Genomic DNA, 22,368 nt, shown 5'->3' with positions numbered 1-22,368 from the left:
TGTTCAAATTCTATGAGTGCTGCAAAACATGGTTGACTTAGGAAACATTTTATTTCTTTGGCTAGGACTTCCGGTACTGTGTTGAATAAAAGAGGTGAGAGTGGACATCGTTGACTAGTTCCTGATCTTAGAGGAAAAGCTCTCAGTTTTTCATCATTTTCAGTATTTGCAGATGACACACCATATACAGGAAAACCCTAAAGATTCTACGAAAAACTAACAGAACTGATAAATGGATTTAGTAAAATTGCAGGAAACAAAATTAATATGTAGGAATTCACTGAGTTTCTATACATTAATATGAAGTAACAGAAAGAGAAATTGAGAAAACAATCCCATACTGTTGCACCAACAAGAATTAAATACCTAGAAATGAACTTAATCAAGGAGGTGAAATACCTGTACTCTATAAAACAATGATGGAAGAAATTAAAGGTAATACAAACAAATGGAAAGCTATTCCATGTTGATGGAATGGGAGAAACAGTACTGTTAAAATGTCTATTCTAGGGGCAGCCCAGGTGGCTCAGCGATTTAGCACTGCCTTCAGCCCAGGGTCTGATCCTGGAGACCCGAGATCAAGTTCCACGTTGGGCTCCCTGCATGGAACCTGTTTCTCCCTCTGCCTGTGTCTCTGCCTCTCTCTCTCTTTCAATCTCTCATGAATAAATAAAATATTTAAAAAAATTAAAATGTATATTCTATCTAAAGTAATCTTCAGATTCAATGAAATTCCTATCAAACATCAATAGCATTTTTTCACAGAACTAGAATATATAACCCTAAATTTGCATAGTACCACAAAATCCCCCATATGGCCAAAGCAATCTTGAAAAAGGAAAACGAAACTGGAGGCATCACAATCTCACATTTCAATATCTACCACAAAGCTGTAGTAATTAAAACACAACTGTACTGGAACAAAAAACAAACACAGAGATCAACAAACAGAATAGAGAGTCAGAAATAAATCCACACTTTTATGGTCAATTAATCTATGACAAAGAAGGCAAGAAAATATAAAACTGGACTCCTTTCTTAGACCATACACAAAAATAAACCCAAAATAGATTAAAGACTTAAATGTGAGACCTGAAGCTATAAAATGTCTAGAGAAAACACGGGCAGTAATCTCTTTGACATCAGCCATGGAAACATCTTTCTACATAGGTCTTCTTTGGTGCGGGAAACAAAAGCAAATTAAACTACTGGGACTATATGCAAATAAAAGGCTTTTGCACAGTGAAGGAAATCATTAACAAAACAAAAAGACAACCTAAAGAATGGGAGAAGATGAATGCAAATGATGTATTGATAAGGGGTTAATATCCAAAATATATAAAGATGTATTGATAAGGAGTTAATATCCAAAATATATAAAGAATTTATATAACCTAACATCAAAAAAAAAACCAAATAATCCAATTAAAAATGGGCAGAGGATATGAATAAAGATTTCAAAGAAGACATACAGACAGCAGACACATGAAAAGATGGTCAACACTAATCATCAAGAAAATACCAATTTTATTTTTTAATATTTTATTTATTTCTTCATGAGACACACACACACACACACACACACACACACACACACACACACACAGAGGCAGAGATACAGGAAGAGAGAGAAGCAGGCTCCATGCAGGGAGCCTGATGTGGGACTTGATCCTGGGACTCCAGGATCCTACCCTGGGCCAAAGGCAGGTACTCAACTGCTAAGTCACCCAGGCATCCCCAGAAAATACCAATTAAAACCACGATGAGATATCACCTCATACCCATCAGAATGATAAAATTAAAAAACAAGAAATAACAAGTGTTAGCAAGAATGTGGAGAAAAAGAACCCTTGTACAGTGTCGGTGGGAACGTAAGTTGGTGCAGCCACTGTGGAAAACAGTATGAAGGCTCCCTCCAAAATTAAAAATAGAACTGCTATATCATCTGGTAATTCTACTATTATTTACCCAAAGAATACAAAAACACTAATTCAAAAAGATATATGCACCCCTATGTTTATTGCAGCATTACTTATAATAACCAAGATATGGAAGCAACCCAAGTGTCCATCCAGAGGTGAATAAAGAAATTGTTATTATACACACACACACACACACACACACACACACAAAATGGAATACTACACAGCCATAAAAGAGTGAAATCTTGCCATGTGCAACAACATGGATGAGCCTAGATACTATTATGATAAGTGAAATACGTCAGTCAGAGAAATACAAATACCATATGATTTCACTCAGATGTAGAATTTAAGAAACCAATAAAATGAACAAAGAAAAAAAGAGACAAAACCAGGCTCTTAAATATACAGAATAAATTGATAGTTGCCAAAGGAGAGGTAGGTGTGGGGATGGATGAAATAGGTGAAGGGGATTAAGTATACACTTATTTAAATGAACATTGAGTAATGTACAGAATTGTGGAATCATTATTTTGTAAACTTTTAATCTAACACTGTATGTTAATTATATTTAAGAAGAAAATTTAAAAAAAAGACATTTTTAAAGGAGAGCTACATATTAAGGATAACATATTATTAAATAGATATATTTCAAAGAAAGCATTATCATTTATTTACTTATAAAATGCATTTATATCCAACTTCTTGCCAAAAAGGATTAGAAGTCACTAGATAAAGGACATACACAATGGAACTAATAAAAATCAAGCCAACAATAATGGTCATTGCAAATCTGCAACTGAACTCTAAATCTAGTTTTAATCTTCCAATAAAAAAAAGATAAAAACAAAAAATGAAATCATTAGTTGCATCTGTAATATATCAGGCTACCTACCCATTCCGTGGTGATGATAGAGCATGGATGTAACACCATCAAAACGAAATCCATCAAAGTAATATTCTTCTAACCACCATCTTATGTTTGACAGAAGGAATCTTAAAACTTCCCAGCTAAAATATTAGAAAAAAAATTTAAACACTGTATATAAAAAAATAAAAAAATAAAAAATAAACATTGTATATAGTGGTTTCTTTGATTGTTATACATTGTTTGCAAAGAGTATTAATTATGATTATAAATATCTTAGTAATCATGATGTCCAAAGAAATATATAAAAACTAGAAAGCTATTATTTATTACATTTGTTTGACGAAATTCATTCTAAGAGATTATTAAATTTCTTTAGTTGCAAAATCACTTGATATCAAAGAAAGGCTGAAAAAATGTGTAAGTTTGGTCCAAAGTACAGGGACTCTCTTGTTCAATGCTGTGTCCTCAGCAACCATACAGTGATTACTACATAGTACTGCTTACAACAACAGCAATAAAAAAGACTGTTACTTATCTCTAAATTTTTATCAAGATTTTTCATGCAACATAACCATAGTTACATAGTTCCTCCTTTTAGAAAATATAATTTCATTATCATTAGAAAAACTACCTTCAATGTTTTCTTAAGATATTTCCTCATTCTACAATTTCAAGCATACATTAAAAATAAAAAATTTTAAAAAAGACTTAAAGTCAACCACATGATAACCAATAGTACATTTACTAGACTATTATGTTTTGTGAGGATAAAGAAAAAGGAACCTAATTACTAAAACACACTTGAGTACTAAAGTAACAAGTTTATCAAGTTAAAGAGTCCTACATCCATAAAAACAGAAAGAAAACAAGGAACTGTTATAACTCAATTAAAACACCACACAAAACAAGCCTATTTTGGACAATTGAAAAAAAAAGGCATTATCAATTAGTATTTTCTTTAGTCATACAGCTATGGTTGAATTCTCTATCTTATTATAACTCTGGTTTTAAGACTTTAATACCTCATTTAGTTTAATGGCAAAGCAGTTATAGCAAACACAAATCTTTAACCCTGTTAAAATTTATGTATATTTTAAACCTTCCATAAATTAAAGAGCAATCTTACATAAGTGGATATTAAGTCAACACAATCAACTTCAGAAAAGTAAATGCAAACTTTGGGAAAAGATGAATTGTTCATAATTAACTGCTTTAAATAAGTTACTTTGACTTTTGCAAACTTACTGAAATAAAAAAAAAAATAAATGAAAAAACAGAAATACAAGCAATCCAGTAGATCCAAAAAGGTAGTGAGGAGGTTTTAGATTGCTAGGTCCAAGTCATGATGAAGGTAGAATTTGCTTGCTAATGTTTCTACGAATGCATATTCATTTAGGAATTAAGGGAAAAACAACAAAAACAACAACAAAAAAAAGTTTACCAAAAAGAAACTAATAAAAACAAAGAGGTATTCCACAACTGAACATAATCAAAATTAATTTATTTGTATAGGACTTTCTACCATCTACATAGTTTTTGAAGTTTTATTTAAATTAAAAAACTTATTTTTAGAGCCATTTTGGTTCACAGTAAAATAGAAAGGAAGCATGTCTATATGTTTTAAACAAAGTTGCTATGGGAGTACTCCAGAAGCATATCAATAATCCTTAGTAAACAATATTTTGAAAAGAACATACTTTTCTAATTTGATTATTCAACTGGTAATGTATATTATACCTCTGAAAGGTAAATGGAAAGATATTTTTAGTCATAAATACCCAAGAGCAGGAACAAAACCTATTTAAATACTATATATCTTGGGTAAATGAATGAAGATATGAATGTGTAAACCAGAGGTCACAAACTGTCTCTGGGCCTAATGTGGCATGTACTACTGTTTTGTCTACCTTGCACAGTACTTCAAATCCTCCCTTTGAATGCCAACTCTTCCCAGTCTCTGTCACTCCATGTTTACCAATTCCAGCCCTATTTACTCATTTATACCACTAGCTTGGGCTTATGGACAGTTGCTATCAATTTATAATATAAATATTATGGACTGAATGTTTTCTAGGTAGACTAGACACAGATTTAAATGTAAAAACTGTGTCCTAATATCTACAAAGATAAAAGAAAAAAAAAGAGCCAACGATAGTGGAATTCAATAAAAACAAAAAAGGGGGATAATGTAAACTTAATAACTGAAAAGAAAGTATTGCCCAATATCATTTAGTTGATTATAGGCAGCATTATTAATGACCTATTCATTCCTATCACTGCAAAATTTATTCTCTTCTTGACCAAAAAAAGCTCAATGTGTTAAAAGAAAAAGACATATTTAGCTGAGTAGACAGATTCTTGGCATGGATAAACAGGAAAACAACTCCCTGTGATAATCTGAAAAGAAACAACAATGACAATGGAACATCCAAATTTTGGAAATCTAATGGGTTAAAAAAATACCAAATCCTACATGTAAGAGCTTAAAATGTTCTTAACCTGAAACAATGTCTAATCCATGTTAATAGTCCTGGAAAAAATTACTGTAAGATTGAATTGATAGGAATGAATCAAATTTGTACTGCTTTCAAAATTATTCATTTTATTATATCTTTTAAATCATGGGTGAAGCATAAAATAGCTGCATTATCTGTAAAGACAGAAAGAGACATACAAAATTTTATGGGAGTCCAAACTACCTAGAACAAAAACAGTAAAGAAATAAAATCTAGAAAGCTTTTTTTATAACAAAATATCAGGAAACACATTCAAAGGAAAAAAAAATCAGACCTAAAATTTTGAAGTTGTTAGCAGCAAATGAAAAGTAAAAGTCAAAAATATTAATCCTCTGGTTATATACATTTTCTAAAATTAGGTTATTAAGAAGAGTTAAGTAACAACAACAATTAGTCTTATAAGAGTAATATTTTATAATTAACTTTTGTTGATTCAGAAAAAATAAATTACTAGTGCAGGAAATAAGGGGAAAGACAGACTCATAAATATGTACTCAATAGTTCTGTGATCCCAGTTTTGTGTCTCTTACCATCTTACCAGATAAATCTAGACAGACTAATTCACTCTTGGTAAACACCGTATCCTGATGAAACTAACTTGAAAACACAGATTGCTTGTACAAAATGAGAACTTTAGAGATCTAAACAAGACAGAACCAGGAAGACTGAGATTTGAGTCTATAAAATAACCAGACCTTTCATGGACACAATCTGGAACTCAAACTTGAAAAACAGTAGGTCATGGAGCCTATATTGTCATTGGAATGAAGATGTAGCTTCCCCACCCTTTTCTTCTTACACTCTGTAAACGTCCAATATAATATAGACAGTGTATTAACTATTATATAAATAGATTTATCCTAGGTTACTGAACTTAAAATACAAGAGGAAGGTTATGCCAGGGGTCTTCAGAACCTCCAGGTTCAGGATTCACTAACAGGACACACAGGACTCAGCATATACTTGTGATCATGGCTATGATTTATTATAACAAAAGGATAAAGAGCAAAATAAGCAAAAGAAAGGGCACAAGGATGGGGCAACGTTCAGAGGAGTCTAGACACAAGCCTCCAAGAGTCCTCTCCTGATGGAGTCACACTTCAGCCTTCCAACAACAAACTGTTACAACATTTGTGAAATGCCTACCAGGGAAACTCATTAGAAACTCAGTTCCTAGTAATTTTATTGGAAGCTGGTGACTGGGTATCCTCTGCCTTAGCAATATCAAAATCTAGATTTCCAGAAGGAAACTGGGTGTTTGGCATAAGACATACTGTTTGTAATAAGTGTTTAGGTACAGTGATTCACTGTTTTCACAGTACTGGGAATGGCAAGAACCCTCTCCAAATTCAAGTCCCCAGTGGCTAGCTAGGGGCCAATCTTGCAGGCAGGCATTTCTAAGAATAGCAATCTTAATTGTGCTATACTCTTTTCTGCATGAAGCACAGCCTAAGATATATTATATAATCCCAAAATACTTAGTATAGGTAACTGGAGAAAACTTCTAAAGTCATTTTCTCTCATGGGTATTCAGATTTCAAATCCCAGTGGAAGAATCTAAAATACATATTAAAAATCTAAACATGTTAGTGCCTGGGTGGCTCAGTGAGTTAAGCCTCCCACTCTTGGTTTCCTTGGGTTATGGTCTCATGGTGGTGGATTTAAGCCCCCCTTGGGCTCCACATTCAGTGGGGATCTGCTTGAGATTCCCTCTCCCTCTCTCACTCTTCTCTCTTTCTCTAAAATAAGGAAATAATCTTTAAAAAATATCTAAATATGTAAGGAGTCCAGGTTGAGGCATTCTGCTCTACATGCTACCTTCCAGCATCACATGGACAATGAAGTCAAGAAGCCTGTACCTGAATGAACTAGTTCACTGAATCTAAGATTTGCCTTTTAAAGAGGACACCAGAACAAGTTTAAGGAACACAGTAGAAACACAGGTTTTTGAGAGATGTTTATTACTATTTCCACTAACATAATTTTCAAATTCTGTACCCATCAATTCCATTTTTCCTTCTTTGAGAGGGGGTGCTGAGAAGAAGAAAGGCTATGATGTATTCCAAAGTATGACTGAATTAGAAACATAACTCAACATGCCCCGTGGTAATAAATGAACTTAATCATCAATTGTATGGTTTGCCTTGATCAAAATGTGAAAATGTCTGGCAAAGGGTACAATAAAAAAGGCAATTTACTTCTTCTACCTTAAAATGTCATCAGACAGCCCATAACACAGTTGATATATCCTGTTGATTAGAGTTCCATAAAAATATAAAGCAGAATTTAGGAGCACGGTTTTATTCTAGTGAGTTCTAGCAGCCAAGATAGGCCTTTGATTTTAAGATTTCTCCATTGATGCAAGGTTTCTAAGGCCTATTCTTGGAAACCAAAGGGCAGCCTGGTTTCCAGATACCTGGAAGAGTTAGATGCTAAATTTTAGAAGGTGATGCCAAACTTTGGAGGCCAAGACTAATGTGTATGAGAAGTAACTTATTTTAGTTATTAGCCTTCTTTCTTAATTAACATATAAGTTGTTAGAAACTAATATTGTCATTTATACTGCCAAATAAATGGATTCGTTTACTTGTATTTTTTTATTAAGTAAAAAAAAAACTGCTACAATCCAGAAAAAAGATAATAAAATGCAGCTGACTTTGCTATGAATCATAAACCATTAAAAATATTTAAATCACAGGTGTCTGGTATAAAAACTGAATATATGGCTAAATAATATATACATTTAAGAATTTCTGGCAATCAGAATAATCAGGATTCTAATTGGTGTAGCTGTCTGAAATATTCACCCTGTAATCAAGTAATGAAGATTTATTAAGGAAATTTTGTTACACAGATAACTCCAATATTAAGGTTTCTAGAAAATATCCTTAAAATAAAAAAACTGATGATTGTTTCATACTCTGCCAATGAACTTTATAATGAAATAAAACAGTCAAATTTTTGTGGTGAACAAGGATAATCAGATATAACAGTATTTATTAGAGGAAGTTACATCTTGTAATTTAAGCCTATTTGTCTAAATGTTGTTTTTACTTGTGGTCCTGAGATTCTGGGATTCTGGGATTCTGATTCTGGGATTTTCCAAATAAACAACTTTGTCCACTGGATGTTATTAAAACTACTAGTGATGTATAATTAATAGGAAACATTATTAAGGAGTCTTTAAATATAAAAATCTAAAGAATTTTGTAAATTCTCAGTTATTCCATATCTTTGAAGCTGAGTGGCTATCAAATGGTACATCATAACACCATGAACCAAAACTATACATTTTGATATGGGTACTTCAATTCAGGCAGCAGGTTGACCTTGAAGACAGAAGATACTTTTAGACTTTTTCTTTTATGAAGAAGATATAGGATGTAGAATAAAAGGACAAAGTGTTAAATTATGATAAAAATAACATTTTGAAAAATAAGATACTCTGTTGAAGCTGCTGCTGTTGGAAAGCAGGTAATATCTACCTACTCCATTTTTAAAAATTAAAAAAAAACCCTCACCCAATTTAAATTTCATTTAATTTAATGAAATTTCATTTTTAACTAAAGAAAAATGTATTTTTGTTTTTAATTTGTCAACAGAAATTATATTTTGTCAGTCATTGAAAAATGATCAATATAATCTAATGATCATATCTAAAACTAGACAGTGGTGTTATTGATCATAAAATGCATCTGGTTTTTCAGACACTGAGAATTATACTGAAGCTATTGTATACATTAATTTCAAATAAAATTAGGTAGCAATAGCACAAAACTCTAGTGAGACAGATTGTTAATTCATGTACTAAAAATCTGTAATAATATAAATTTCAGAACATAGACGGTTATTATAAGATATGATTTTGAAGATTTCTTTTCAGTATCACATTATTTTCTGTATTTCAACCCACACAACTTTATTTTATGTAAATTAATATGTTGTTTAATCATATTATATCCACTGAGCCCTGGTTATGTACATTCATTATTATAATAAATTTTTTTCTTTCCCTGAAGGCCTAAATTGTACTTAGCTTATTAAATATTGTATAAAAATTACCACTATTTTTAGTATTTATAAATCCAATCAGGTATTCTCTAGGAAAGAAGTATGAAAAGACAGCATAATGTACTTGTAGATGCTAAATGCTTCCAATTATACCTTTGCTTAAAAAAAAAAAAATGTGAGAAATTTTCAAGTCTCTTTTTTCTCTAATTTGATCTATTTCTTAACAAGCTTGGTCATCTGCTCAAATAAGATTAGGAAAAAGTATACTTGAAGGGGCGTGTGTTTGTACCGGTGTATGTAGGCATGCATGCAGTTGGGGAGTAGTGAGAAACCAGAGGGATCAGCAGTGAAAGCAAAAGTGAAAGTTTTCAGTCTGATATAACAAAAAAGAGACAAATATAAATCAATAATAACCCAACCTAATAGTGACTGCCCTTGGTGATTAAGAAAATAATATATCATTTGTTTTTAAATTGGATCCTATTCTCTGCTTCCTCACAAAGACTGTTACTAAAAGTGATTTTTCAAAGCATTACTGCTTATAAAATATCCTACTAAAGTTTGGAGAGAACTTAGATCTTTTTCAAAGTAGAAGACCCAAAAAGTTGAGTAGGCAAAGGTACAAAAAGTAGAAAGCCAAACTATGTCACCCTCTCTGGTGAAGCATAGGTGAAGTGTTCTGTGAAATTATTAGACATCTCATCTGAACAAAACATTGTTTTTCTCCAGAATAAGTCACTGTAAATTAACTAATTATACTTGAAAACATATAGACATAGGCACCTAGATACACACATATCCATGTCTTCAAACAAGGTTAAAAAGCCTTTTGTTACTTATGGAATGAAGCTAATTACTGCTCCAGATCAAAACAAGTGACAGTGATTTGAATGTATATACATATACATCATTGATAAATACTAAACTATAATAGGTAACCAGCTTTTAAAAGCTTATTTTAATTGTATAAATTTGGAGACATTAACTATTCATATGCTTCTGATTTTCATTTTTTCCCTTCTAATTGATTTTTTCTAATAAATTAACTATGATATTTAAGTAGGCTATTATAACACTTGTATTATAGAAAAATACATTCCTGAACTTGATAATTGCCTATTATCTTATTAAAATTTAAAATTAGGTATAACATGTTTATTTGCTTTTATTTAGCCAGATTCATTTCAAAAGATGATTTGAGGGAACTTACAGATAAATATATTTGAACATCAGCAAAAATAAATGAAAAAAATACAGGTGAAGGAGAATAAAACCTTGCAGATATATAAGCATAAAGCATCTGGTAATTGGTTTTCTTCTCCAGTCCAAAATAACCATGATTTCATAGACTATAGTAACTATAAGAAGATTTTCCTCGACTATCACCCCCCAATAGTGAATATTTTAGGGCAACATTCAAGGTTTATATAGTTTATATACAGATATTTAAATATTTAAATATAGATACTTAGAACTCCAAGTAAGTTGTTTTCAATACGCAACAACGTACTCTGTGACCAAAACCAGACAAATACTCCAGAGAGGAGATGAACTGAAGAATACCAGTAACATATCAATTAATAGGGATAGAGGTAAGGCAGGATATAAAAAGAGAGACATCTAGTTCCTCAGTAAGTGGGTGTGTGTGCACACCCATGCGCACCTGTGTGTGTGTTCTGGGGTGTTCAGGGAAAACTGGTATTAGTCATATTTAAATTTCAATCATATCCCCTTCAGCAGAGTTCAACTTTGCCCTGAACATGCTAAATAGTATATAGATCTCTAATGTATATTTGCACACATTCCTACAAATAAAGGGAACTGATTTTGGCAAGCTGGCTGGAGTAGAATAGAAGGGAGAAATGTAAATATTAAATAGGAAATAAAAAGGAATTCAAACTTCTTGAGTGTCTACTGGCTTCCAGACTCCACATATTATATACATATGGTCTCACTTTAAGTGAAGGCTGTAATATCAAGTATGTTTTATGGTTTGAGGAAACTAAAATTTAGAAAAGTTAAATAAAATGCTCAGGGTCACCCAGGTAATAGGTACAGATGAAATCAATCTTTTGAGCCCAAAACCACAATTCTCTCTTTTATAAAAAAATATTTTATTTGTTCACGAAAGACACACAGAAAGAAGCAGAGACATAGACAGAGCGGGAAGCAGGCTCCTCACAGGGAACCCGATGTGGGACTGGATCCCTGGACCTGGGATCACACCCTGAGACAAAGGCAGATGCTCAACCACTGATCCACTGAGGCATCTCTCATTTTTTTTTTTAATTTTATTTATATATTTGACAGAGAGAGAGAGAGAGAGAGAGAGAGCAGAAGTCGGTGAGGGAGGGGCGAAGGGAGAAGCAGACTCCTTGCTGAGCAAGGAACTTGACATGGGATCCCAAGACCCCAAGATCATGACCTGAGGTAAAAGCAGACGCTTAACCAACTGAGCCACCCAGGCACCCCCAAAACTGCAATTCTTAAGTATAATTTTATACTGCCACATTTGGTACGACCATGAATACATTAGTTCTTGTTGTGGCAATTTCCTTGGTACACCAACTTTTTTAACACTGTGTAAATCCCACATATTTATTGCTCTTATATATAGTTATATTAATTGTATGAACTTGAGTAAGGTATTTAACTTCTCCGGGACTCAGTTTTCTCTACTGTGAAAAGGAAGATAACTTCAGCACCCTCTTGAAGGGGATTAAATGAGATAATGGGATAATCACATTATTAGCAGTTTAATATACAATAAGGAATTAAGGAGAGCTCCATTAGATAATAAACAGATTTTAAATATGCATTTGTTTAAATAATAGGTTAAATATAAATTGGAATAAACCAATGTGTTCTAGTACTATATCTTTTATATTGAAAATAAATTTTCATAAAGATAAGCATGTTTTGGGTAATATCAAAACAAAACAAGCCTTATTTTTTAAGTCAGCTTTTTTTTTTTTCCTGGAGTAGTGTAATATTTCCTTATTGATGCATTCAACAATTATTTCTTGAGTACCCACATTGTGCCAGGCACAATGCTAGGTGCTGGAGATATAGTAATGAGTATGAAATACACAGTATATTTTCATGGAGTTTGGAGTCTAATGGGAGAGATGGATATTTTACAAATAATACCATAAATACATTTAATTATAATAGTGAATAATAATACTGATGATTCTATAGGATAAATTAGACAATATATCACTCATTCAAATTTATAAGAAATAAATTAAGTTCAGAAAAGCTGCCAATCCATTTCTGACTGATAGCAGGAATATGTTTCTATTACCATCAGTCCTTTAGTATAGTACTTAACATTGATTCTTTAAAGTTGATTCTAATATGTGGTCAACAAAATCATATTTTGTAGAAAGGTATCATATTAGTCATCAAATAAACAGGTAAAAGTAAGAAATTATAAGATGAATATTTTTATGTGATCACTTTGTGACTGACCTCCCCACATAAAGACTGATTATTCTTCCCTGTTTTAATCATGTTTCCTCCAGAATTTTTCTCTTTAAAGAGAATACCTTTGGGATAGTATTCTTTCTAGCAATATACATCCCTGGGAATTCTCTACTATATGTCATAGACTCTTTACCTATCAACTTTCACTCTGTTCTTAACTCCTTCCCAATTCTTATCTTTCAGCCCAGACTCAGATCTACCAATCTTGAGAATCCATTCTTTCCCACTGCTCTCTGTGGCTCCTTTATCCCTAAACTAGCTTTCCATATGATCTTTTCTTCTCTTTCCTTTTCCTTCTTTAATCTTTCTTTTTCTCTCCTTTTACTCTCTTGTTAGCCTCTTTTCCTTTTAAACCTTCATTGAAGAAGCCAAGATGAAAGCCCATCAAACTAAACCAGCTGTTGCTTGAAATCCATTAAATATATACATATATATATATATAATTCATATATATATATGAATTTGAAAAGTTACAGATATTAGGTACTCTGGTTTGATGCATTTTATGAGAAAATTATGCCTTACTCCACTTAATCAAAATTAACGAAACATTTGTAGTCACAAAGAAACAGCAGTAAATTAGGAGTCAAGAAAACTGTATTCAAGCCAATTTTGCTAAAATGAGTATAAACATATAATCCCTCTGAATCTTAATGTGATAATTTTTTAAAAGATTGTATTTATTTATTCATGAGAGACACAGAGAGAGAGAGAAGCAGACACATAGGCAGAGGGAGAAGCAGGCTCCACGCAGGGAGCCTGATGTGGGACTTGATCCTGGGACTCCAGGATCACGCCCTGGGCCTAAGGCAGGTACTCAACTGCTGAGCCACCCAAGCATCCCAATGTGATAACTTTTAAAAGAGCGTATTCTATTATTTGTTCTCCTAATCTCATAAACTTTTTGTTAAAGTAAAATATTAAGATAAAAAATCTGAGTTTTAGGGTATAGACTAAATAATTTGAAAAATTTCATTATACATTCTAACAGAATCCAGACCAAAAGGTTTATCACATCAAATACTGTGCTTTAGACATTAGCACAATTCTGGATGACCTGGAAAAATAAACAATCACATTCAAAAACAAAACTAAAACTGTCCAGTGTATATCCCCTTAAGGATCAAAAAGAATCATTTGCTATTTCTCTCCTATCCAAATATATTCATTATTCAAAACCTGGCATATGCTTCACAAAATATTTTTGACAATTCTTTAAAATAATGCTACATAAAAGACAACAGGAGATAATGGTTCATGCAAATAATAAACTTGGTCTTCCCAACTTAACCATAAATGTCTGTGTGGTAGGAACTACGTCCTAGATATTTTTTTAAATTAATTTTAAACAAATTGACCTGAATTAATAAGGTGCATGAAGAAACTCAAATAATAACATTTATTTTAAAAAATCAAACATTAATTCTGAAGCACTAAAAAATGAACAAAAAAGACAAACTAAACTAATACATATTACTTAAGAAATGTTATTTTCGGGGTGCCTTCATGGCTCAGTAAGTTAAATCATCTGCCTTGGGCTCAGGTTATGATTCTGAGGTCCTGATATTGAGCCCCGCATTGGACTCCCTGCTGAGCAGGGAGCTTGTCTCTCTTCCTCTACTTGTGCACTTTCTCTATCATATAAATAAATAAAATCTTAAAAGAAAAAAAAAGAAATCCTATTTTCAGAGTCAAAGAAATAGGAAATGAAAAGTAAGAACAAAAAACTATTTCACTGGAATAAATGCAACTTAAATGATGATTATGATACACCTGGACACCTATGAAAGTGGCTCTGTAATTAGTATGGCTTTTAGCAAGATATTCTCATGAAGAAAACAAATTCAGAAATTACTTAATTGGAATACTCAAATAAAGGATTACCCCTCCCCCCCCTCCTCCCCTCCCCCCCCATTTATAATTCTTGTTTAGGGAACTTTTACATGTTTACCACTATGAAGAGTCAATTATTAAACTCTTCACTAATCATATTTCCTTATCAATGCATGTATTTGTTTATTGTAAATTTTAATACACATGGGCATTTTCAAACATATTCTCCAATTAAAAAAAAATTAGAGGCTTACTCTAACTATAGGCTGGATGGACTCTAGTCAGAGTAAGTTCAGAGTGGCCTGTATGTATAGCCTACACTGGAATAAGACTGCTTATGATTAAATATTGAAAATTTCCCCAAATGTTATATAAATCTCTGGTGATGACAACAAAAGGAAGAAACCACAAAAACATCAGTATCCTTAAGGAATCATCAGTTTCTTTTTGTTTGCTCCAGTTATAAATTTTGCATTTGCACATTGCTGCCTAGATTTTCAAAGGATCCTGCAATGATTAATTTAACAATCTCCCCATATTGCTGTAATATAGCCAAGGACTTTTACCTATATATAATTTATAATATCCATATCAAGGACAGATTAGTGGGCAAAATAAAATTTCCAACATCTATTCATGTAGAAATGGGCAAGTGTTACCAGAATATTACAACTTAGAAACACTTCTCAAACTCGGATGCTGGGTACCCCCAAAAGATATACATAAAGATCTATCTTCTTGAGAGTCAATTTCACATGATTAATTTGGAAGTAAACAAAATGAATTTTTAAAAATTCTCATAATTACAAATATATATTCAATAGTTACTACATGCCAGGCCTTACATTAAGTGTTTCCACACTCAGACATGTATAGTATAATTTCAGTTGGTGAAATTTTTTTTTTTTTAAGGGTCGGATATAAACATTTTAGGTCTTGTGGGCTATGTAAGATCTCAGTCTATGTTGTAATGACTCTGCTTTTCCGGGTGAGAGAGGTCATAGGCAATATGAAAAGGAATAGGCATGCCTGAATTTTACTAAAACTTTATTTACAAAAATAGGCAACAGATTTAGACCAGAGTTTGCCTCCTTCTGCCATTAAAAGTCACTTTTTACCAGTGTCCGTATGTAACATACACACATCCACACAGCTGACTGGTGATGAAGTAAGAATTTAAACTCAGGTCTCCTTCATTGCAGAATCAAAGCAGCTGGGCCACTATGAATCTCTCTCTCTCCTGACAGCAATTGAAGGAGCTATTTAAGAGTAAAATAAACACAAATATATTCTAGAGTAAAAGCAAAGTGACATGTTTGTAAAAGCTAAAACAATAGAGTAGAAAAAACTTTGCATTTGCAATGAATGCAGGCCCTGGGAAATTAAAAAAAAAAAAAAAAAACTGCTCCTCAGAATATCAGGATATCTGGTGAAAGATCTAAGAATTTAGCCTATGCTTACAAAATGAGTTTTAAAAAAAGCCACAAAATTATTTCAAAGTTTCATGATATGTTTTAAGATTCCTTTTCCAATATAATGACACAGGATGAACTACTAAAACCACTTGGGGAAAAAAAAAATATATATGTATATTTAGTTACAGTTATAGTATTAGAGGTATTGTTCCTAATGCCCAGGCACTTTCCAAGTGTGCAGTGTGATGCCAGGTAGAGAATAATGACACATAGTTTGGCTAAAATCCTATCCATTCAGAGTGACACTACCTACTGAATCAAGTTCTATCTCACTTTGAATAAAATCCAGTGTAGAGCTGATTACAAGGTCCAGTGTGACCTGGCACTGTCTAATACCATGACTTTCTCCCCTCCACTAAGCACTGGTTACAGTGGCCTTCTTTCTGATACCTCAAGCACATCTCAACTATAGGGACTTCACACTTTTGCCTGGAATTCTCTGCTCCTAAGTGGGACCCCAGCTCAAATGTCAAGTAGATTTTACTAGATAGGACATCAGAGAGGTCTTCTTTGGACACCAGGCTACTCTACCAACTACATCTTCATTCTCATTTGTTTTGCTTACCAGTAATGTGATACAGTGATCTTTCTTCTGGTTTATTATTTGAATTTTTTGTTACGATTGTTGTTCCTTTATTTTCTACATAACAAATATGTAATACTGTATGGTTTTAAAAATTACCTTTTTATCTTTAACATAATAAATCTATGCTTCTGAAGTAGAGGTGGCCTGTTAAAACTGCTGCATCCCTGAGCCTAGCAGAGTGCCTGGCACGTAGGAGCCACATACATGGAAAATGAAGGAATAAATGAGAGAGGAGAGGAGCCCAGACTTAGGCATCAGAACTCACAGCCTGTTATGCACATTGTACCACAGGTCCCTCCTGCTTATTTACTCAACATTGGAGAACCACTCATAGGAAAGAAGAGAAAAAAAAGTGTCTAGGCCTCATGGAAACTATGCAGTTTATAGTATGCTTTAACTCTTTGTAATTAAAGTTCTCAAAATTTCAGCTTTGTTTTAATTAACTTTTTGATAGACCTTTAATCATTTCTTACTATTTCTTTAGTATTTGTTATCATTTTTAGTTTATTGTAGGACAGCACAGAGAGTACAGATAAATGGGGATCACATATAAGAAGAAATGTCTTAAGCAGGAGTGTTATAATGCTGTTCATTTATGTTTTTAATAATTTATTTATATATTTACGTGAGAGAGAGAGAGAGAGAGAGAGCAGAGCAGGGGGAGAAGCAGAGGGAGAGGGACAAGCAGACCCAGTGCTGACCGTGGAGCCAGAGGTGGGGCTTGATCCCAGGACCCTGATCAGGACCTGAGAAGAAATCAAGAGTCAGTTGCTGAAATGACCAAGCCACTCAGGCATCCCTAATGCTGTTCATTTACAATTAGTTTGTAGTGGCCCCTCAAGTTCCTCAGAACTAAATCTGCTACTTTTACCAAAATTAATTCTTGCTGCTAAAAACCACTAGTTGGATACTTGTTGAATAACGGTAGGTCATTACATCAACAATGTTTTTCTGGATCAGTGGTTAACTTTTCATAACGAACCATTTATTTCCACCAAGATGGAATCTACAACCTGTGCCCTATAGTTTTCTCCTTTTTAATCACTGGTTATGGCTATGCCACATAACATTACTTTTGCATGATATGGAAGGAAAATTAGGGCAGGCACTGTAGTTAAATATACTGTGCTTCTTCCACTGAATATTGTTCTTGAGAGAAATTTTATTTAAGAAATATAAATTCTGAATGTTATTCTCTGATTAAATCAGGCATTTAGGAAAGCTTTTTATTTGAGCTACAGCATCTTTTTCCTTTTCAGAAAAGCCCTCCCAAACTACATTTTCAATACCTTTTTCAACATCGTGCACTGAAAGTCATCGAATAGGTTTCTGATATTTGCTTTTTCACTGGCATATAGAACTGTCACTGTGAACAGTTTCCACTACATTACTCAATGACACTCAAACAATAAGCAATATGAGATAACTGGCAGTCATGATATATATTTTGTTAACTCCTGAAGATGATTTCCTCTCCTCTTTGGCTGCGGGCAGTTTCTATGCTGAGGAAACAAAGAAAGCACAGAAGAGGGGATCCCTGGGTGGCTCAGTGGTTTAGTGCTTGCCTTTGGCCCAGGGTGCGATCCTGGGGTCCTGGGATCGAGTGCCACATCGGGCTCCCTGCATGGAGCCTGCTTCTCCCTCTGCCTGTATCTCTGTCTCTCTCTCTCTCTCTCTCTCTGTCTCTCATGAATAAACAAATAAAATCTTAAAAAAAAAAAAAAAAGAAAAGAAAGCACAGAAGACTACCCTAAGTATACCACAGATCTATAATGGATCAAATGCTTTATCCCTTTAATTATATTTAATTTTCTCCTTACACTTATAGTAGAGAGTAATATACTTGAAATATAGATGAGGAAACTAAAAAAGAGATGTTGAGTGACTTCTCCAAAATTACCTGGGCGGATGGGTGAAAGACTGGGACACTGGTCCACATCTGTCCAACTATCCCCCTTTCAAAACGATGCTCAAGGACTAAAACCAATTACCTCAGATTTCATCGTCCGACACAGCAAAATATACCAATGATTATAACCATAGATTTCCCTGCCTCCAAAATTATTTTGTCATTTTGCTTTCTAGGCTTTCTCTTTTTTATTTTTTATTTTTTTGCTTTCTCTTGTTTTGCTTGTTATTAATTTCTGATAAAGTTAATAACATTTTAGGTCTATTATAGGAAGCTCATGGAGTGTACCCCAATGTGCCACTTTACTAGCTATCTCAACTTGCCTTTTCTAGAGCCCTCTTGTTCACTAATGCTTTCTTCTAACTTACTAATTACTGCCACGATATATTTCATTGTTGATAGTGTTGATTGTTAATGGTCAAACATAACTTTAGAAATAATTATGAGAGTAGTTTAATACAGATGTCAGAAATTGTAAACATAAAAATTTCTTACAACAGAACGTCAAATAGCTCAAATTTGGCACTCCAACTTTTAATTAACCTAAGAATGTGATTCAGATTCATTCACAGCCAGTTACAGGAGGGATAAATGAGACAAAAAGAAAAAGAAAGGATATACAAAATTAATAACGATATAAATGTGAATAGAGGATAAAAAAGACATGTAGGCAAGTGGAAAGGTCAAGAAAACATGGCCTTACACAGAAATTAGTATTGCTCTGAAATATAAATTCTTATCATAATTTTCTGATTTTTCCCCCAACTATTATGATGTCCCATGTTACATGTCTACCCCATTGGTTCAAAATACACCTTCTCAATCACTAGAGCAACAGCAGTATTAAGCCAGCGAAAGCAAGTCTGAACATGATGTTTCCACATCTCTCCATCACCATACAGGGATACAATTCATTGACCTTTGTTTGATATAGCAAGTTAATCAAAGAATAATTTGAAAGATGCTTTCTTTTATAGATACTTGTTAGTCTTTGGCAATGATTTATTTCATGAAAAGTGTGTGTCTTTTAAAGATGAAATAGAGGAATATCCAGTTGAAGCAAATTAATTTTTTGTGAGTTAAATATTTGTCATGTTTGTAAGATAAAGGGCTACATTTTTTCCTCCTAATTCATAACACTTCATAAGGAAAGACTTCTTTGAAGGTTTATGATCTTATTAAAACAAGAAAGAAAAAGCAATTTTGATAAATTAGAGGTGTAATATACATTTCTAATGTGGCTTTTAAGTGACAGAAGTTTGAAAGTGGCCCAGTAACCTCTGAAAGGCTATTATCACAATGGCTGGCTGAAGCAAAAATACAATAGCTCTCTGAAGCTCCAAGACTTGTTGATAACACCTATGATTGCTGGTGGCTCCACTTGAAAAGAAACGTACCACTTTCCTCTTCAGTGGTGAGCACTGTGCTCTACAGTGGGTCAGAGGTGACCAGGGTGCTTTTAAGTTCAGTTTAATAATTCTGAAAAACTGGACTGTGAGTACGGACAAGTTTCCAATTTAGCCTTTTGAAAAGTAAATGGGATCTGCTTTTCCTCTTTTAACATACTCCATTCATTCACTAAGTAGAGCAGGCGATTTAATCTAGTGACCTTTTGGAATTAAATTCAAATTCAATGATTTGATTCAATGATTCAGTGATTAGTTTTAAGATTTTTGACTAGATAAATATTCAAGTCATTTAAAAAAATTTTTTTTTATTTATTTATGATAGTCACACACAGAGAGAGAGAGAGAGAGAGAGAGAGGCAAAGACACAGGCAGAGGGAGAAGCAGGCTCCATGCACCGGGAGCCCGATGTGGGATTCGATCCTAGGTCTCCAGGATCGCGCCCTGGGCCAAAGGCAGGCGCCAAACCGCTGCGCCACCCAGGGATCCCTCAAGTCGTTTTTTTAATGTAATCTTTACAATATTCTCCATGGAGATTAAAAGAGGTTAACAAACAAAACACAACAAAACATTGTCATTAAAGAGTGATTTTCCTGTTCCCTTGCTTACAAGTTATTTAGAAATCTAGAAGCCACAACAGCACCACTTCTTAATACACAACTTGCATTCTGACACAGATGCAGTCTTGAAGTATAAAATAAGTAGCAAACAACAAGGATACAACACATTCCTATACTGGGCAATGGCTAAGATACTCTGACTAAAATGTAACATGGTATAGTCAGAACTCATCTGGTATATGACATTGATTTCAGGATCCCACATTTAAGAGGGACATATACAAAATTACATTTGCTAAATAAATAAGAATTTGAAACCCTGTAATGCACAGGGGCAGAAAAACAACTGCGGCCGGGCCAGGGTTAGGGGGATGGAAATACATGCATTGAAAATAGAAAGAGCCCCAGGCTATAATATTCAAAGAATATGATAATATTCTTATCATAAGAATGATAAGAATATTACAGAATGTAGAATATTACAGGATGTAGAAAAGTGACTGGATCTGTTTTGTGAACTTCCATGGGTTACCAATTGGTGGACAGATTTTAAACTCCATATGACAAAACATTTTCTAATTGAGACACCTGTCCAAATATGAAGTGGGCTACCTAATGAGGTAAGTTTGACACTGATGAGGACATGTAAGGGCAAGCAGAATCAGGATTACTGAAGAAAGGCCTAAAGATTAACGATGATACAGAGGCTTCTTCAAAATCTTGTGTCTATGAATTTTCTACTATGAGAGTTCTCTACAATGAGACAGCTCCCAGACTGATAAAGAGAGCCTCTCAGAGTAAAAAAAATACAAGCATACAATGAATAACATAAACTAGCAGCAGAAATACACATAACTAAGATACAGTTTATGAATCCTTTTTTTTTAATGTGGGGTTAGGGAATACCCAAATATAATCAAGGTGACCAGTATGAATTGTCAAAACTAGGATGTACCAAAAAATGTGAGAAAAATCTCAAGAAAATTAGTTTATTGAGACAAGAGCAATGATCTTCATTATGCCTGGTAAAACCAAACACTATTACTAATCCTACTATTACTAATATGCATTAGCCAGTATAAACCAACAGTGAGGAGAAAAGGAACACTCGTTAATGAACCCAAACTTTTCAGTTTTATAGGGGTAATAACACTCGTTAGACACAAATGATTCATAACAAATTTACTTTTTTTTTTTTTTTTAAGATTTTATTTATTCATGAGAAACAGAGAGACAGAGAGGTAGAGACACAGGCAGAGGGAGAAGCAGGCTCCATGCAAGGGGCCTGACGTGGGACCCAATTTCGGGTCCCCAGGATCATGCCCTGGGCTGCAGGCAGTGCTAAACTGCTGAGCCACCCAGGCTGCCCAGAAATTTACTTTACCAAGTTTATCTATCTTATAAGATCATGTAACTATTATACTGTTACTTTTATGCTCATTTAAAAATCCGTAAAATTACTTATTTGGATTGAAAAATCTTTGGAATAAAACAAAGGTAACTTACTTTATTGAATGCAAGGATCCCAAAAACTTTCTAAGGCATATAATCCATCTACTATTATTAGATTAGCATATTTTTTATACCTTTCTCTTATGAGTTCAGTGTGTTTTCTCTATAGCTCATTCTAATCTATGGGGAGAATTTTTGAACTTTAAAATTGAGGATCAGTTTTGAACCACAATGATTTTAACTGGCCTTGATATTCTAAGCCTGCATGCACACCAGATGTCCTGATTTCACTAAGTTTAAACACAAGTTACTTCTTAAAAGTAAAAAATTATTACCTA

General features: G+C 33.4%; 1 protein-coding gene across 1 annotated transcript in view; it reads right to left on the bottom strand.

Moving 5' to 3' along the window:
- GBE1 (1,4-alpha-glucan branching enzyme 1) overlaps positions 1–22,368 on the bottom strand; it is a 267,868-nt gene that overhangs the window by 87,372 nt on the left and 158,128 nt on the right. The window contains exon 8 of the mRNA XM_077878761.1: positions 2,818–2,933. Coding sequence (XP_077734887.1) covers positions 2,818–2,933 — 116 coding nt within the window. The remainder of the gene's footprint in view (positions 1–2,817; positions 2,934–22,368) is intronic.

The sequence above is a fragment of the Canis aureus genome, chromosome 30 (assembly GCF_053574225.1).
Source record: "Canis aureus isolate CA01 chromosome 30, VMU_Caureus_v.1.0, whole genome shotgun sequence".
Classification (NCBI taxonomy): Eukaryota; Metazoa; Chordata; class Mammalia; order Carnivora; family Canidae; genus Canis; species Canis aureus.
Note: the sequence above shows the minus strand (reverse complement) of the source record. Positions and strands in the feature narration are given on the sequence as shown.